At 41.2% G+C, this 19,686-nt stretch overlaps 1 protein-coding gene across 2 annotated transcripts; it reads right to left on the bottom strand.

Moving 5' to 3' along the window:
- Positions 1-3,288: 3,288 nt before the first annotated feature.
- Positions 3,289-4,799, bottom strand: LOC145087551 (uncharacterized). 2 transcript variants are annotated; one of them, XM_079025514.1, is made up of 4 exons: positions 4,200-4,799; positions 3,997-4,085; positions 3,728-3,910; positions 3,289-3,615 (listed from the first exon to the last, which is right to left on the bottom strand). In XM_079025514.1, exons 1-4 carry the CDS (start codon positions 4,485-4,487, stop codon positions 3,540-3,542), a joined length of 636 nt encoding a protein of 211 aa, XP_078881640.1. In that variant the 5' UTR covers positions 4,488-4,799; the 3' UTR covers positions 3,289-3,539. The 2 variants fall into 2 exon arrangements, with proteins under 2 accessions (XP_078881640.1, XP_078881641.1); XM_079025515.1 differs by having other exon boundaries at positions 4,033-4,085; positions 4,200-4,788.
- Between the last annotated feature and the right edge of the window lie 14,887 nt (positions 4,800-19,686).

The raw sequence follows: 19,686 nt of genomic DNA, 5'->3' as shown, positions 1-19,686 counted from the left end.
GAGTACTTACATATTGATATTGGCATTTAAAATCGGAATTTGATCGAGTACTTGAAAATATTTTATGATGTTACAACTAAGATATTTGGTTCAAAGTATGTAACATCGAATATATTTTTTTCTGAGCTTATGAAGATGCAAGCCGCCATCACTAAGATGACCTTGAGTCAAGTTGAACAAAAGAAGAAGATGACAATATCAATGAAAGAAAAGTATGACAAATATTGGGACAATGTAGATAATATGAATTATCTACTTTATGTTGCGGTTATTTTAGATCCACATACCAAGCTTGCATACCTTAGTTATTGCATTGGATTGATTTATGGTAAGGGTAGTGAGAAAAGCAAAGAGATATTGGGAAATGTGACTAAGACTCTTGAAGATATGTTTAACCATTACAAGGGCAAAGCGGAAAAAACAAATGTACAAAAAACACGCGATAATGTTCTTAGTGAAAATTCAAGTAGCTTTGGTAAGAGGGATATAGATTTGGAGCTAGAATTTGACAAAATTGATGAAGAGGGTCAAGATACCAAGACTGAGGTGGAGATCTACATAGCGGATGGAAGGGAAAAAAGGGACCAAAATTTTGACCTTTTGGGGTGGTGGAAAGTGAATTCAATCAAGTCCCCTATACTTTCTACATTAGCTAGACATGTTTTAGCAATGCCTATCTCGACGGTTGCATCAGAGTCGGCGTTTAGTACGAGTGGGAGAGTTATTGATAAGTATAGGAGTTCACTTAACTTCGACACTGCAAAAGCTTTAATTTGTACACAAGATTGGATAAGATGTTTATAGGTGGATCTTGAGCTTGGTTGTACTATGAAGAGGAAAGACATCGATGCACTTAATGAGAAGATGGCAGGTTTAAAAGTTGGTAAAGTTTTTTCCATATGTTTGTACTTCATATTATAATTATGATTAATGGTAGTTTATAATTTTGTATACTAATATTTTCATTTTTTTTTAAGTAGACCACAAAAATTCAACCAAGGATGTTCAAGAAGATTAAGATTAATGGTGGCTTATGTATGTTTTTTTTGGTTGGTGATAGAAACATGTCTAGGATTTTTAAGAAAGTTTGAATTGTAATGGGTATTATTTAATTGTTTTGATGAAATTTGAATTGTGGTTGGATGAAACTTAAATTAAGATGTTTTGTTGTTTAATGTTTTGAATTTAGTACGTTGAAGTTAGACGTTGTGGAAATTTATCAATTTTATCATCATATGATTTTTATTGTTTAGTTTTTGGTGTGTAAATGGTAGTTATTTAAGTGTTAGACATATTGTTAATTGTTTGAATGAAATGAATTCAATATAACATAATAAAATACAACTTGAAAGAATAAAAATGGAAAAAAAATTGTGATTTATTTGCAATGAAAATCTAGAAATAAATGAAAGTCAACTAAATTTTTTGTTTTGAACATGAAAAACCGTACCTTTTTAACCGAAAAAACCACACCACCTCATTTTGTGGTTAAAAACCGAAACCGCACCGAAATAACCGCAAAACCGAACCGAATCAAAACCGTAATTTTCGGTTTCTGACTTTAAAAAACAGCAATTTGCGGTTGCGGTTGCGGTTTTATACAAAAACCGCACCGAACCGCATCATGCTCACCCTTAATTTTTGGTATCAATTATTACATGTTGATTTGGTAATTGTCTTTTTGTACCAAGTGCAAGAAATAACAATGTACTTTTGGTATTTCTTGTATTTAAGTGCATGACATAACAATGTGCTTTGGTAGTTATTGTTTTTGTTGATAGTTGATTTATAAGTTTATATATGCTGTTAATTATTATGTAGTTGGAAAATCATCGTGTAATGTTCAACGACCCGACGTGTAAGGAAGAATTTTATGCGCTTTTTCATTCGGGAAAACCAACAAGTGATGATCAAAGAGGAAATGAGGGGAGTGGAGATGATGGTTCGTGGGATTAGTTTATGTTTTATTAGACTTATTATGACATAACTTTACAACATTTTTGTTGTTTATTTTGGTATTTGTATGAAATTATAACACTTTGATACTTAATTAACTGGATGTCGTTATAACACTTTGATACTTAACTGGATGTCGTTATGTAATCTTGTTGTTTATTTTCATGTTTTATGCGTTTAACGGCTACACTATTACCGGCGACACGGATTAATCCTGACGACAATAGATATTATCGACGACGATGTTATTAACGACGACATTTTGATCAATAGCGACGGGGTAATAGCGGCAACTTGTCACTGTTATTTCTTTTATCGGCGAGTAAGCTAACTTTTAGTGGCGATTATTGTCGCCGCTAATAATTGTTTTTTTTTCTAGTGGATACCACTGACACCAAATAATACCCATAAAGAACGCTAACTGCCACCAACATCTGATATTACATTCCTTCGTAGTGATTGCGAGATGGACTCATGTGTTCCAGAAGTCATTTATTTTTAGTAGCTTATGTATGGTACGGTATATTCACTCTCTTAAAATGTTATAGTGTGCATTTGTTTAGGGGAAGCCCGATTAAACATTACTTTAAGTAAATTAAACTTGTACACTATTATTTAAATGGTAAAAATGATGTCCGCGCATCTAAGGTTTCTCGGATGTTTGTATATTCACACGTAAAAATACTCAAGAAAGAGTATGGAGTGGTGGTTCCGATACATATACACATACCAAATGTGGAGTGTGTATTAGACTATTAGTTGGTAAGAAAACAAAGACCTTGAATGTTTTGTTAAGATATGTGTAATTCGTCGATGATTTTATGATATTAACACGAATTTTTCAAAATCATCGATCCGATAGAATCCATTGTTAATGTAGTAATGTGTCCTAATCTATGGGTAGTTAAGGCTTTTATTCAAATATTAAATTCCAATATTATACTTTGGATTAAATTCATTCGACAGAATTAATTAGTTATAGGGTTTTAATTTAACCCAGTCACCTGTGATGACATGTTGTACTTTAGTGATGAAGAAAGAAGGTCTGGACATTGGACATGGCTGCAGAAACACACACACTCTCTCTCTCTCCCTCTCGATAAGATCCACATGGGAGTCAGTATATGCTTTCCGGCATTCAAACACGTGTCCGTAGCTTACACGGCAAGGCGTCAGTTTTCTTCTTCTGCTGCTTGTACCTTCTTCACCAACGCCTTCCAACTCCCACCGAGCTCCGGCATCAACCAAATTACCAAACCACCATTTTCATTCCATAAACATTTTCATTTTCTTAACATAACTATAATCATCTATCTATTGATCATGTTAAAATCAATCAAAAAGTAATTTTGAGAATTAATTAAAATCAAAGTTAATTACCAGTGGTGGAATCGAATATCATTACTATATATGAATTATATAACAACGATTTAAAAAGCACACAACACTACGGCATACTTTTTCACAGCGTCGTTCTTCCTCGTTTAGGGTTAGCTGCTGTTGGTAGCCAGAAAAGCTTCAAATAATTCATCAAAACAAAAATGCTCATTAATTTATTCTTCATCGATCATCTTAATTAATCCTCATTTTCCTGGCGTTAGTTCAACCCAATCGTATCGACCTTTTAAAGGAATATCATTTACAATGTCGTAATTAAACCTGCGAATGATATATAGCACCGTTAATTAATGTTATTCATCAGCTACTATACGTTAGTTTTTCTTAGAAGATTCCTACACAAGAAATGAAAGAAGCTAAATGAATTACTCACTTGTCTTTAAACCGTTTGTTAAGGTCTTCCTCTGCAGCCGCAAAGAAGGCTTCAAGTTCCGCTTCAGGTGGCATCTTCTCCGGCGACAAAACTGTACGGCAAGGATTAACCATTTCCGGTGACGGCTTTGCTGTACATGATTCCAGTTCGCCTGATTCCGCCTTGAGCTCCTTCTTAGGTGTGCTGAAAGAACCGGCCATCAAGTTAAAAGAAGAAGGAGATCACTTGGATAGAGGAGAGAAGAAATTAAAGAGTTAAAACATGTATACATAAATGAGCTAATTGAAATGGCATTAATTGAAAACCTTTCGCTTCCGTTTAATTTATGTCTGGCGGATGTTTCAGTTCCAAAACTCTTCTGCAGATTTGAAACCGAGAAACCATTAAAACTGTGTAAAATTAAATAACAATGATGATAGAAGTAAAGATGAATCAAATAAAGAATAGAAAAGAGTGTTCAAACATTAATTACCTCCAGATCCGCAACTTTCACTTTCTCCATTGATCCAGTAACACCACCGGATTTAAGGTTCGCGGAGGCATTGAAGGAATCGCTTGGATCCTCCTCCTCCTCATGTGCCGATTTAACGTAATCAATATCACACCGAGTTTTAGTTTGTTCAGATGTTAACGACGGCGACCTCGATTTCTCATTACCGACCTTTCTCCTCTTCACTGCTCCCGAATTATCCTCCGTCTCCTCCGCCACCACCGCCATAGCTCGAGCTCTAGTTCTGACTCCTGCCTGTGTAACCTCCATTACCACAACCACACCAACTCAGAATGCTATACCTCGCTAATCCCTTACTAACTTCTTCCATTCCTCATTCTTCATATGATTCCGCTCTTACGTCAGTTCTTCAATCTAGAACGAAATCTCCAGTTGTATTTCTGTTTTCTTTTTCTCGAGAGAATGAAAACGATGACGATGGTGACGACGCTAATGCCAGAGATTCCCTTTTGATAGCTTCTGATCACTCGTGTGGTCCTCACTTTTACACACACTCTCTCACCTTGGTGTTAGTGTTAGGACTCAAAAGAGAGTATGTAGGCCGTATATATCCACAATTATACTACTGACTACAAAAGTCCAACATATAAAAATTCATATTTCAAAGTATTCCAGATATCTTAACGAAGCTATAGTTCTTTAATCTCTACAGAAAACAATTCTCCAGCTTAAATGGCGCCACGTATACGCATTTACCGGTGATAGCCGGTAAACAGCCGAACGGAATTTGAGAAAACAGATGCCACTCATCATGCAGTTATGGTCACACACTCACACTTGCATCATTTTCGAATCTCGTTCTGTTTGGATTTGATTTTTAATAATTGCATGTCTAAAATTACTGTTTTGTCCCTGTAAATTTGCTCAGTATATATACTACAACATTTTTTATTCTTTAAAACATCAATATATACACAAGTCATCTCTTTCTTAATAAATTATTATATATTTTTATAATAAATCTAATGTGGCATCTGTTAAGTAAAAAAAAGAAGATAAAGGTAATATTTGTAAGGATTGTATGACTGGTTCTGCGGATAAACTTTAAAAGTGTTAAATTCTATGATTGGTTTTATTTCACTTCTTGTTTGAAAACAGAAACAAAATAAATGTTGATATTGACAAGATTGATGTTTACATGTTAGAAACTGTCTTTTCAAGTAGTAGTACTTCTGATGTAATGATCCATTTTTACCTGAAAGTAAATATTTATTGAAAAGATAATAGGATATTGGCCACCTAGGTTATTAAGTATGTACGACTTATATGTAGCATATTTTGTACAGCTATGGAGACCCACTATATCAATGTCTAAGGAATTGTTAAAAGAAAATGTCTATATTCAATATGATGGTACGTACATGATACATATTGACAATCAAGTTAGATGTGATGCTAAGAGATCATTAATGTGGATGTGAATGTGTTTTGTTGTGTGGTTGCTATCCATTACTTTGTGTCCTATTGGTGGCACTTATGGAGAGTCCATAGTGATGGATATCAAATTCGGGATGTGTATGAGTGAAAGCTACTCTACATTTCTCGTTGAGTCCCTACGTTAACGTGACCGTTCGTCGAGCTTGTCTCCAAGTCCTGACATATAAGCGGGCAATTCACATTGTGTATGCATACATGTCAAGAAAATGTCGAACAATAGTGAGGCGTCCAAATCGCCAACTAATAACCCACATCCAACATGCACTATAGTGACAAGGATGTGATATGTCTTTAAAATCATTTAGGACGCGTTTCGTTGTGAAAAATTTTTCACTACTTTAGAAAAATTTTCCAAAAAAAAACAAAAATTTTGAAAACGTATTTGGTTTGTTAAGTTTTCAAAGGTTTCCAAGAAAATGAAAAATTTTCATTTTTCTAAATTGTATGTAAATTAGAAAAATGATTTTTATAGTTTTCCAGAGTTTTTTAAATTTCAAAAATGGAAAATGAAAACTCCATCAGTTCCAACCAGACACGTTTTCTAAAATTTTTATTGAAAATTCAAAATGAAATTAAACTCTATTTTCTGAAAATAATTTCTTAGAAAATGAAAACAGTTTTCCACAATCAAACATTGTAGAAAATTGGTTTTTATTTTTCAAAAAAATGTTTTCAAAAAATAGAGTTGAGTTTTCATTTTCAGGTTTCAATGAAAATTAGGAAACACATTTGGTTGGAACCGATAAAGTTTTCATTTTCCATCATACAAATTTAGAAAACTGTAAAAATCATTTTTCTAATTTACATATAATTTGGAAAAATGAAAATTTTCATTTTCTTTGGAAAACCGAACAAACCAAACGCATTTTTAAAATTTTCGTTTTTCTTAAAAAAATGTAACACCCTGAGTTCAGAAGTGCAAGTTCAGGGTGCTTGGTGTAATTAAGGAGGATAGACTCGGCGAGTCCATGGATAGACTCGGCGAGTCGAGTCGCGATTTTGGTCACGAGTTTAGTGACCAACTCGGCGTTGGCGGTTGGACTCGGCGAGTCGATGCTGGAATGAGAAACCCTATTTTCAGGGTTTGCACCCTATATAAGGAACCTTATGTTTTCCCCTTAGCCTCTTTGCTGCTCACTTGAGATCCATAAAATCCTAATTCGTGAGGAGACCCCATTGTTGAGTGAATTAAAGCTTGGAGGAGTATCTTTGGAGCTTGAAGCTTGAAGGGTGGAGGCTTGTATCAGGAAGCTTGGGGAGATCAGAAATCTACAGTTGGTTGGGCTCATTTCAGGGGTAAGGAACCATTTCCTTAAGTTATTTCTTCATGGATTTATGTATGGTGGTTTGATATGAGATCCAATTCGAGATAGAAGCTTGGATCTGAGGATGCTACTTCAGATCTAAGCTTGTGATGGTCCTATATGTCATAAAGTTCTTGTATAAGAGTTGTAGGTGAAGTTCTTTTGTCCCAAACCTTAGCCCAAGAGTGTATTATGCTTAGATCTCTTTGGATTCACGTAAAGTTTGCCACTTTACGTGATGGATGGGTTGTAGGGGAGTGGATCTATGGTTTGGAGCCCCTGCATGGCTTGGAAAGCCACTGTATGAATTAAGAACTAGAGGTACTCAGCGAGTCACATGGGTGAACTCGGCGAGTTGGATGAAGATAGACAGGAACTCGACAAGTTGGAAGAACAACTCGGCGAGTATGTTGAATGTTGCCTTGGACTCGGCGAGTCTGTTCTTGGACTCGGCGAGTCTGGTCGTGAAGTCTTAACCTTTTTGGTTGAGCTGTGAATCAGTGAGTCGAGGGACGACTCGGTGAGTTGAGCGAGAAAGGACTCAGAGGTTGTTGGACTCGGCGAGTCTTGGGGCGACTCGGCGAGTTGAGTCGTGGATTGGGAGTTTCTGAGTATAGGGACTCGACAAGTCAGCGGGCTGACTCGGCGAGTAGAGTCAGCCAGGAGGGTTGACTTTAACTGAGGACTTTGACTTTGACCAAGAGTTGACCAGTTGACATCCGGGGGTATTTTGGTAAATATTGGTACTTATTGAGTTCAGTCTTTTGGTATTGATCAGTGGTGGAACTCGTGTCGGAGGTTGGAGCAGCGTGATCTTATCTTTTCAGTCAGCAGTTGCGAGGTGAGTTATCCTCACTATATCAACAGGGTCTAAGGCACCAAGGCCGACCTTTTATCGGATGGGAATCCGGATAGTTGTTTGTTATGTTATTGCTTTGTTATGTTTGCATCCTGGTAGTTAGGATGGTATATGTTAGAGACCTGGTTAGGGTCGGAATCATGGTTTATAGGATGATGCTATGATAGTGACCGGTTAGGTTGGAATCTTGGTAGGGATGTGCTATGTATGTGATCTGCTAGATCGGTTGATTAGTGATGAATTGTTATATGATTATATGTTTATGTGCACATGGTTGGTTGACGGGGGTTAGGTTGAGGCGGGTCCTGCTTTGTGCTGTAGGCCAACATACCCACGGCGGACCGGATATTCCGAAGGCCCAGCGAGCGGTCCGGATAGGTTGTAGGCCCCACGAGGGTGGACCAGACGTGCCGAGGCTCGGGGGGTGGACCAGGCCGACTGAAGGCCCGGTGCGGGTGGACCAGTCATATTGTAGACTCAGAGAGTGGACCAAGTGGGTTGAAGACCCGGTGCGGGCGGACCAACCACACTGCAGACTCGATGTATATGGCTAGATTCGGAGGGTGGACCAGATGGACTGTAGGCCCGTTGCGGCGGACCAGTCACACAGTAGACCCGAAGTGCATGGATGTTCTGTTCTGTTATGATATGATATGTTATGTGTATGGTATATGTGGTTGGTATTTTGGGGGTATCTCACTAAGCTTTCGGGCTTACAGTTGTGGTTTAATGTTTCAGGTACTTCAGGGGACCGTGGCAAGGCAAAGACGTGATCGTACCGCTCCTCATGTTTCGGTTTTATGATTTGGTTCTGGGAATACTCTGATAATAAATGTATTGAAAACCTTTTTGTAATAACTTGAGGATGTTGGGTTGTTTTTGAAATGTTTAAATTGGTTGGAATTTTAGAGCGTTACAAAAAAATTCTGGAAACTAGAAAAAATTTCACAACCAAACACACCCTAAGTGCTTTCTTTTCCTATTGCCTGATTAAACATGGAGTCTCTCCTAATCAATATGGAGGGGGGTAGCGTTGGCCTTACCTAAGCCAAGTAGAGCCAAATGGCCTTTAGTTTCCCCATCGAACCTTAAAGACGGCCGCATGACTCAAATCCAAAGTACTTAGGCATCTAGAAGACAATAATATGTATCTACTTACGTCCAAATAAACAATACCTAAACAAGACAAAGAGGGATGCACCGTTATTATACATGCACATTTCTTCATGTTTTCTACACTATTTTTATATTTTGTAGTTATTCATGAATGTTAAATATAAAAATGTTTGGCTTTGACTCCTTTTGAAGCAAATAAAACATGAATTTCATCTTTTTCCAACAATCTTATTGTGTTTTGTGAGATTAAACTCCAAAAATATGAACTCCCAGCAGTATGCAACATTCCAGAAAGATGTATGTTCAACATGAAATTTTTTGCACACTAGAATAGTTGCATTATGCTCAGAGTTGCCTACGTCCAACATGAAAGTGCACCACCATACATTAGAAAGGTTGCATAAAGTCTAGAACATAACACCTAATTAAATATCTATGAAATATAAAATTAAAAGACTTTATAACAAAAGAAATCTACTTAAAGCACTAATATTTTCTAAGATATTAAAATTTGTGCTTTTATAAAACTGTTTTAACTCTATTTTGTATTTTACTAAAATACTTGGTTTTAAATTACTTGATCGTTTTGTACTTTTCCATGATTACTTGGGATCCTATCCTAAATGGAATTAGACAAAATTAGACGATCTGTCATTGGCCTTCAGCATAAATGACATGGTAAGGAGTATTACGGAGGAACAAAAGATATTCAAATCATAATTTGACTTTCCTATGTTTATTGCACAACTATGTACAACTACTATCTTTTCCTTATTTATCCTCCTTTACTTTCTCCTTTCATGTTGTACACTTTTGGGTTTTAGTATACTACAACATCATATGGTACACATACAACCCTAAATACCTTGGATATATGTTTTCTCTATTATACATGCAAATATGAAGTTTCCAAGATATTACCCTATACTAGCATACAAATATCATATACTTGGATAATAAAATAGATAGAATTAGGGATGAGCAGCGGAAGCGGGTACCTGCTTTCGGAACCGGAACCGCCTCGGAACTGCCGGTTCCGGGACCGGAACTGCTTTAGGCGGTTCCGGTTCCGGTTCCTAAAGTTTAGGAACTGCCTTAAGTGGTTCCGGTTCCAATTCTCATTTTTACGAAACCTATACCCGTTGGATACCCGCCGGTTCCGGTTCCAATGCCGAGTACCCGGAACCGGTACCGACGGGTACCCGCATTTTTCTAAAAAAATATTAAATTTTTATATTTTGGTTTGCTTTTAAAAAATACAAGGTTATACTAATTACGTTACTTAGACCTAATTCGTTTTAGGGTTTTAGATTTTCATTCTTAAAAAAGCGCCGCCTTCTTCTCGTCACTCTCCTCTCTCCCCTCTCAAACCAGTCATCGTCCAGGACTTGAAACTCACTCGTCTCCTTCGTCTCTCTGTTTCTCACATTACCAGTTTGCCCCAAATAGGAAAATACCACATCGATTAAAGAAGGGTAGAAGACGACGGTGGACCACGTCGATTGATTCGCTGGAGTAGACCATCGTGAGTACCACGTCGCTCCGATCATCCCTACTTAGGTTCTCCCTCGTCTCTCACATCACTTGATTCCATCATTCAATCTCTATGATCTTGGTGGCCCGCTCAGGCCATCTCTCTGACTCCCAATAATTTCCACTAAATCAGGTAATTTCTAGCAGAATCGTTATTTTGCCCTTTTCATTGTGAATATCGCTAACTATGGTTGATCTTACATAGTTGCCAAGAGGCGTATTGCTCTTCTTTAATCGCCAATTTCATCAAGTTACTTGTGCTTAAGGTTATCTTCGCAAACCAGGTATTGACCCTAAATCTTTCTTGCTCAAGTTTCTTCTTTACTCAATTTAATTCAATATTTTTTTTTGGGTTCAGAGCATAGCCAATGCTCCATGGGTTGCTTGAATTTATTTAGGGTTTCAGGTCCTGATATTAGCTTATGTTTTACCTTGACTTAAATCTATAATTGGCTATCTGCTAGGGCTATGCGATATTGATTTGTGTGTGTGTGTGTTTAATCAAATGTGCTTCAGATTTGGTTCATCTATTTGTTGGCATAACAAATCAGACCACTGAACTCTTTAATAATGTCATCCGCTTTTATTTACACTGATGTTGGTTGTGGTTTGTTTCATTTTGTTCCTTGTTAGCTAGCATAACGAATTTGGTGAGGAGACGAATTTGATGTAACTAGCACTTCTAGGAGCTGGTAAACAACCTCAGGTACAAATATTTTAGTTCCAATGCATCATTTCTATCTTCATAATTTCTATATTCCCACATAAAAAAAACTAAAAGCTTTGAGAAGGTTGAACTTGTTACTGCTTTCTGTTAAAATGAAAGATAATCACTTGTGAAACTTGTCTGAATCTCTTGCATTTCTATATCTGTTACATAAAAAAAACAAACAGAAAAAATGAAAGATAATCACTTGTGTTGTCATGGTTGCTGCTGCAAGCATTCAGGTTCTGGAATACTACTATGCTTTAATATTCTCTATGATTCATAATTTCTTTTTTGCATATTAATGGTTCTTCTTTTATTGATGCAGCTCAAGGAGATGGAAGAAGTTACAATCTCTGAACAACCAATTGGGAAGAAAAAAGTGTTCCCTAATTTTTTATTCTTAATGAGGATTATTAATTTTGTAACACTATTGTTTGTAATTTGTCAAGGCTATGTTGTTTTTGCTGTGTTGTTTTTTCCTGTTGCTGTTTTATGTTTATTGTTTGTAATTTTTCATTTTTTGTCATCTATACTTGTTAAATTTCTCTTGATGGGAAATATTTTCTACGATGTTTTTTATTGTGTGAAGTGTTTATAAATGTTAATATCCATGTCATTTACTCTATAATTTATAAATGAAAAACTTTATATTTAAGAAGTCGGGTACCCGGAACCGGAACCGGTTCCGGCGGTTCCGGGAGCAGTTCCAATTTTTTAGGAACCGGTGTAGGCGGTTCCGGTTCCAATTCCAAAAACTTAAGAACCGCCGGTTCCGGGGCGGTTCCGGTTCCAGCAAAAATAGGTGGGTACCCGATTATGCTCATCCCTAGATAGAATACATACCTTTTTGATGTAACTTGTCTTCTTGAAGCTTGAGTGCCTAGTGCCCCAAGTGTGACACCTCAAATGGTTCACACAACACCACGGACACTTGAAATAACCTTGAGAATAAGGATACTTTGGTTCTCTCTAGTGAAATCGGCATTGCCCTTTTGTGTACACACACTAGTGCCAATTTCAACAACCTATGACATATTTATATAGTGTGGAGATTAGCCCAACCTAAATGAACTTGGCCCATCACACATATATATCTACGAGTCCATATTTAATTAGTTCTTTTCGATCACTTAATTAATTATAAATTAATTCTTGATCAATACTAATTAAATAATATGATTATATATTTATATATTAGAACTTATAATATATTAATATAAATCACTAGTATCCTTTTTTTCCTCATCTTGTCTATCCAATTGTCCCGATGCAATGCAACCCAAATGGACCATGTCGGGTCGGGTCAAGTACATACCAAATATAGTTATGGACTTAGACATTAATCCAATAGTCTCCCACTTGGATAAGTCTAAAACTATTATTGAGTATGACTTCAAAACCTGATTAGCAATCGTAGCTTTCAAAAGCTTCTGCCGAACTCTGACGTGTTAACGGAACTCTAATCTTGTCAATGACTTGTCCATTAGATAAGGGATCATATATTCCTCCATTCTAGATATCATATGGACTGAGACATGGATTATAATCATTCTCTCTGCCCATTTGTTGTTTCCCGATTTTTGATTTATGATGACTGACTGATTGAACAAATCAAATCAGTCCTGGCTTGGCCAAGCACTCACATGTATCATCATTAAATCATCGAGGGGCCCACAGATATCGCTTTTATCCCGAAGGTAAAAGGAATGGATAAACTTCGACTCATATGGTTTGTTCTACTACTTGTTGAATCATACACAAAGGCACGTTTTATAACATCAAGTTACAAATGCGGTTTCGTGCAATAAATGTACAACCAACTCATAGTAACAACTCATATCTCTAGGTTTGAAGAATATAAGATATTATCGTCTCATGATCACTCGTGATAAAATCCATGAAGTGACTCAAATGAGCGCAGGTTGAATCCAATACTCAGAACTTATGAGCACTCATGAGTGTTGTAGCACAACTTTGTCCACCAACTTGGACCTCTACAAGCCAACCCATGACAGTCTTGATTCATATCTACTTCCAACATATGACCGACTGTGGATGGTTTGAATAACTTAGTCATTCCGGAAGAATAACCTAGTTATTATGGAAGTCAAAACATGCAAAGTGAAACACAAGAATAAATGAATCAAATATGGTATCAAACCCTATGAATATAAATAGACCACTTTTATTTATCACCATACTGATTACTTATTATTCATTGTTTTGGTTTTATCAACTTTATACATGAATTAACAGCACTTCTTCCGATCCCATCCTCCCTGGAACCAACAACGCACATCCAAGCACTTAAAGACCCCAAATGGCGCATTGTTATGGACAACAAGTACAATGCCTTACTTCAAAATGGAACGTGGTAGCTTGTTCCATGTACTTTTGAAACTCTAATCGGATGCAAATGGGTCTTTAGAGTTAAACGGCACCCCAACGGCTCGATAGATAAATATAAATCCAGACTGGTAACCAAAGGTTTCCATCAACAATATGACAATGACTATTTCGATACCTTTAGCCCTATCACCAAACTGGTGACAATACGCTTAATCCTCTCCATTTCGCTCTCCAAAAAAATGGCCTCTACGTTAACTCGATGTCAACAACGCCTTTTTGCATGGAACACTTCATGTAGAGGTATATATGGTTCAACCTCCTAGGTATGTCTACCCCCAATATCCACACCATATTTGGCGGTTACGGAAGTCACTATATGGCCTTAAGCAAGCACCTTGTGCTTGGTACACTGAGCTGACCAACTTTCTCCTCACTCTCGGATTCAAAAAATCTATTGCCAACCCATCCTGTAACATCCCAAAAATACGAGCCAGAAAATTTCATTTTTAAAACATATACTTAGTAAAGCATTAGGAATAAAACGTTCACCGATCATAATATTTCATGAAAGATATCACATGTCTGGAAAACATTTTCATAAACATAATAATGTCTGAGTACAAATCCCCAGAAATATCTCATAGTGCGGAATACGAGGCATGTGTGTGATGGGCCGCTACCGCGCTAGCTCCTTCCCCTTCGAAGAAGAGGTACCTGAAACCAAAACTGAAAACCGTAAGCACAAAGCTTAGTGAGTTCCCCCCCCCCCCCTAATACCTCATGTCATACAAACATACAATGAACAGCTAGGAGATACGGGCCTCGCCCACACTCCGTTAGCTGGGAGATACGAGCCTCGCCCACACTCCGGTATCTAGGAGATATGGGCCTCGCCCACACTCCGCTATCAAAGAGATACGGGCCTCGCCCACACTCAGCTGCTAAACCATAACATAAAAGTATCACACGGATAACGAGTATAGACAATTCTATCATACTGGCATATATCATAATCAACCCAACCAAGAGATACGGGCTCGGCCCACACTCCGATACTAACTTATCGTCTATACGGGCCGGCCTTGGTGCCTTAGACCCGTTACTACTGGAAGGAAACTCACCTCGAAGAGTAGCTACCGAAGGTCTGACTGCTAGACGTCTGGCTGTTGCACCGGTAATCCTCCGGCTGAATGGAAGCTTCTCACAGTGTAGATTCTGGATCAACCTCCCCTCCTTGCACACTTCAACCTCCTCTTCCTTCCTCTAAGCTCCAATCCTTCTCCACAAGGCCAAAATCACTCTCAAGAACAATATGGGGCTAGGGTTTCTCTCTACAGCTCTCTGGAAGTGTTAGGGACTAAGGAGGCCAAGTTAGAGCGTTTAAATAGGGTGCAAACGCCCGGATTAGGGTTTTTGTCAAACAGGGTCTACTCGCCGAGTTGGGGGACCGACTCGCCAAGTACAAAGTTCAAACCTCGCGCCTTATCCCGCTCCTACTCGGCGAGTTGGTCCTTCAACTCGCTGAGTCCAAGGAAAAAATGCATAAAATTAAAATATTAATCACAAGAAATACGTACCAGGAACCAGGTGCTACAAATCTCCCCCACTTATTTCAGACTTCGTCCTCGAAGTCCGCTGCTCGATCCTGAAACAGCTTGGGGTAATGCTCCATCATCTCTTTCACCGGCTCCCAAGTCCACTCCGATCCCTTTCGGTGCTGCCATTGCACTTTCACGAGTTCCACCCTCTTGTTCCTTAGATCCTTCGACTTCCTGTCGAGGATCGCCATAGGACGCTTGATGTAATTCAGGCTCTCGTCGACCTAAATATCCTCCAAAGGCACCACTGCCGAGTCATCTACCAAACACTTCCGCAATTGAGAGACGTGGAAAGTGTTGTGGATCTGGCTGAGTTCGGCTGGCAGATCCAACCTATACGCCACCTTGCCCACCCGGGCTACAACCCTGAATGGCCCGATGAACCTTGGGCCCAACTTGCCTCGCTTCCTGAATTGGATGACGCCTTTCCACGACGACACCTTCAGGAGAACCATATCCCCGACTTGGAATTCCAAGTCTGAACGGCGCTTGTCGGCATAACTTTTCTGCCGACTCTGGGCAGTCTGGAGCCTACTCCGGACCTACTGGATCTTCTCTGTCGTCTGGAGCACCACTTCGGTGTTTCCCATGACCCTCTGGCCAACCTCTCCCCAACATATCGGGGTCATGCACCTCCTTCCATACAACATCTCGAAGGGAGGACGGTCGATGCTCGCATGATAGCTATTATTATATGAGAACTCCGCCAACGGGAGGTAGGTATCCCAACTGCCTCCAAAATCCAGAACACATGCCCGCAACATATCCTCTAACGTTTGGATGGTCCGCTCGTTCTGACCATCCGTCTGCGGGTGAAAAGCGGTGCTGAAATGCAGACGAGTACCCAACTCGTCATGGAACTTCTTCCAAAACCTGGAAGTAAATCGCACATCTCTGTCTGAAATCACTGATACGGGCACCCCATGTCGTGCCACTACCTCCTTGATATAGATGTCGGCCAACTTCTCGGTCGAGATGCTCTCCTGAATAGGGATAAAATGGGCGCTCTTGGTCAATCGATCCACGATGACCTATATAGAATCCACTCCCCGCGCGGTCCTGGGTAGCTTCGTAATAAAGTCCATCGTAATATCTTCCCATTTCCACAAAGGGATATCCAACGGCTTCATTTTGCCGTGCGGTCTCTGATGCTCGGCATTGACCTTCCTGCAGGTCAAACATCGCTCGACGTACCAAGCCACATCCCGCTTCATGCAGGGCCACCAATAGTCCAGACGAAGATCCATATACATCTTCGTCGCCTCGGGATGAATGGAGAATCAAGATTTGTGCGGCTCCTCCATCAAGACCCGACGCACGCCTCCGTGGTATGGCACCCACACCCTGCGGTGCAATGACAATAATCCCCTGCTATCATAATCAAAGGAGGAAACCTGACCCACTATGCACTCACTCTTCCGATATTCCTCCTTCATGGCCTCCTGCTGGGCCTCTCGAATCCGCTCCAAAAGCGGGGTCACCACTGTCATCCGCATGCAAATATCCCTGATCGGCGCCGCCTTGCGGCTAAGCGCATCGGCCACCACATTGGCCTTCCCCGGGTGGTAAGGGATCTCACAATCATAATCCTTTACCACATCGAGCCACCGACGCTGCCTCATGTTCAGATTCGGCTGATCCATGAGGTACCTCAAACTCTTGTGGTCCGTGTAAATGGTACACCGAACCCCATAGAGGTAATGTTGCCAAATCTTGAGGGCGAAGACCACCGCCCCAACTCTAAATCGTGTGTCGGGTAGTTCGCCTCGTGAGGCTTCAGCTGCCTCGAAGCATAGGCAATGACATGATCTCTCTGCATCAGCACTACGCTCAACCCTGAAATGGACGCGTCACAATATACCACAAAATCCTTTACGCCCTCTGGCAGGGCTAAGGTTGGCGCCTCGCACAATCTCTGTCTCAGAACCTCGAATGCTGCCTGTTGCTCAGGCCCCCGTCGAAAGACCACGACTTTCTTAGTCAGCCGCGTCAGGGGTACGACTATCTTGGAGAAGTACTGAATGAATCTCCGATAGTAGCCCGCTAATCCCAGGAAACTCCGAATCTCGGATGGAGACTTCGGAACCTCCCATCTCATCATGGCCTCCACCTTGGCCGGGTCTACTGAAATCCCGTTCTGGTTGACGAGGTGCCTAAGAAACTGCACCTCGCGCAACCAAAACTCACATTTGGAGAACTTGGCGTACAAGCTCTCCCTCCTCAAGGTCTCCAAAACCTCTCTCAGATGCTCCTCGTGCTCCTCCTGCGTCTTGGAATAAACCAAGATGTCATCGATGAAAACTATCACAGACTGATCCAGCATCGGTCTACATACGCGGTTCATGAGATCCATGAACGCGGCAGGAGCATTGGTGAGCCTGAACGGCATCACCACGAACTCATAATGGCCGTAACGCGTCCGAAACGCGATCTTCGGTACATCCTCCTCTCTGACCCTCATCTGATGATACCTTGAATGCAAATCGATCTTGGAGAACCAAGATGCTCCCTGCAACTGATCAAAGAGATCATCAATCCTCGGGAGTGGGTAACGGTTCTTCACTGTTACCTTATTCAGCTCCCGGTAATCAATACACATCCGATGCGACCCGTCCTTTTTTTTTACAAACAGGATCGGGGCTCCCCAGGGTGAACTGCTCGGTCGAATAAATCCCTTGTCTAGCAACTCCTGCAGCTGCGTAGACAACTCCTGCATCTCGGGAGGAGCCAACCGATAAGGTGCCTTGGCTATCGGAGCCGCACCAGGAACTAGGTCGATCCTGAACTCTACCTGACGCTCCGGAGGTATTCCAGGAAGCTCCTCCGGGAACACATAAGCATAGTCTCGCACCACTGGACCCACGCTCACCGTCGCCTTACCCGCCTCCCGGGTATCCATGACGTACTCGACATATCCCGCGCAACCCTGCTGAAGGTAGCGCCTAGCCCTTGCAGCTGAACATACTGTGGGTCCACGTTGTGGCCTCTCGTCGTGGATCACCAACTCTCCCCCACTTGGGGTCCTGATCCGCACCAGCTGCTGTGCGCAATCTATCACTGCCCCATTAGGGGTCAACCAATCCATAACTATAATCACCTTGTTCCCACGCAACGGAATGGGAACCAAATCCACCAAGTAGCGCTCCTCAAACAACCTTAGAACATAATCCCTGAACACTACTGATGATCGCACTGATCGATCATCAACAATCTCCACCTCTAAAGGGAAATCCAACATGCCTGAAGACTCAGTAAACCTCTTGCTAAGCGCAAGGGAAACAAATGACCGGGTGGCACCCGAGTCAAACAACACCTGGACAGGAATACCGTTCACATGGAACGATCCTAATGCATATATACAGGGCACATATCAATATCATAACATCATAAAAAAAGGATAAAGGGAAAGAATCATACCCGTCACCACATCGGGTGCGGCGCTTTCCTCCTCTGTCATCAGCTGAAACGCCCGACTCCTCACCACGGGAGCCTCTGCCTTGCCCTGCCGACCATATGTAATCCGCATGGTAGCTGGAGCCGGCGCCTTAACCGGAACTGATTCTGTCAACTGGGGGCAATTGGCCCTCTTGTGGCCCCTCTGGTTGCAGTGGAAACACAGCAACTCAGATGTCTGAACAACCGAGACAGGAGCAATACAATCCCTGCTAAAGTGCCCCGCCTTGCCGCACTTGTAGCAGCCTGATGATCCCAATCTACATGCTCCCTCATGCGAACTGCCGCATTTTCCGCAGCGGCCCGGCCCTCCTTGGCCTTTCGGCCTACCATCTGATCCCTTGGGCTTCTTCCCCGAAGCCCCAACCACCTGCCCCGTCTCTGCCTTTCTCTTTCGAATGTGCTCCAAATCAATCTCCCTTTCCCTCGCCCTGACAATCATGGACTCCAGGGTAGGGCAAGCTGAAAAGCTAACATGCTCCCGGATGTCAGCCCGTAGCATGTCATGATAGCGGGCCCTCCTCATATCATTATCTCCCGCATACTGGGGCACCAGCAATGCCTTCTCCCGGAACTTGGTGGTGATCTCCGCCACAGTTTCCGTCGTCTGCCGCATATCCAAGAACTCCCTGGCCAGCTGCTGAAGCTCGACCGCCGGCGCGAAATCTGCCTTGAACCTGGTCGTGAAGTCCGACCAAGTCATAGCCTCGACAGTCGAGGCTCCCAACGAGTCACCCACGAACTCCCACCAATCCCTCGCTCGATCTCGTAAACACCCTGCTATGAACCTCACCTTCGACCCCTCAGGGCAGAAGCTAATCATCTGTGCAGACTCAATGTCTGCAATCCATCGTCTGGCAGCTATGGGTCCTTTGCCCCGTGAAAATCCGGCGCACCACTGCCCCGGAAGTCCTTAAAGGACAGTGTGTGAGATCCTGACTGGCGAGATGCCATGTCGCTCCTGAATGCCCTGGGGCGGTCCTCCATCAACTCAACTATCTCTTCCTTGATCGACCCGAAAATGATGGGAGTCGACTCAAGGATGCCTTTGATGATCTCTGACGCGATGAACTCACGTAGCCTCTCGTCT

Source organism: Lactuca serriola, chromosome 2 (genome assembly GCF_051521515.1).
Source record: "Lactuca serriola cultivar US96UC23 chromosome 2, Lser_US96UC23_V15, whole genome shotgun sequence".
In the NCBI taxonomy this organism is placed as follows: domain Eukaryota; kingdom Viridiplantae; phylum Streptophyta; class Magnoliopsida; order Asterales; family Asteraceae; genus Lactuca; species Lactuca serriola.
Note: the sequence above shows the minus strand (reverse complement) of the source record. Positions and strands in the feature narration are given on the sequence as shown.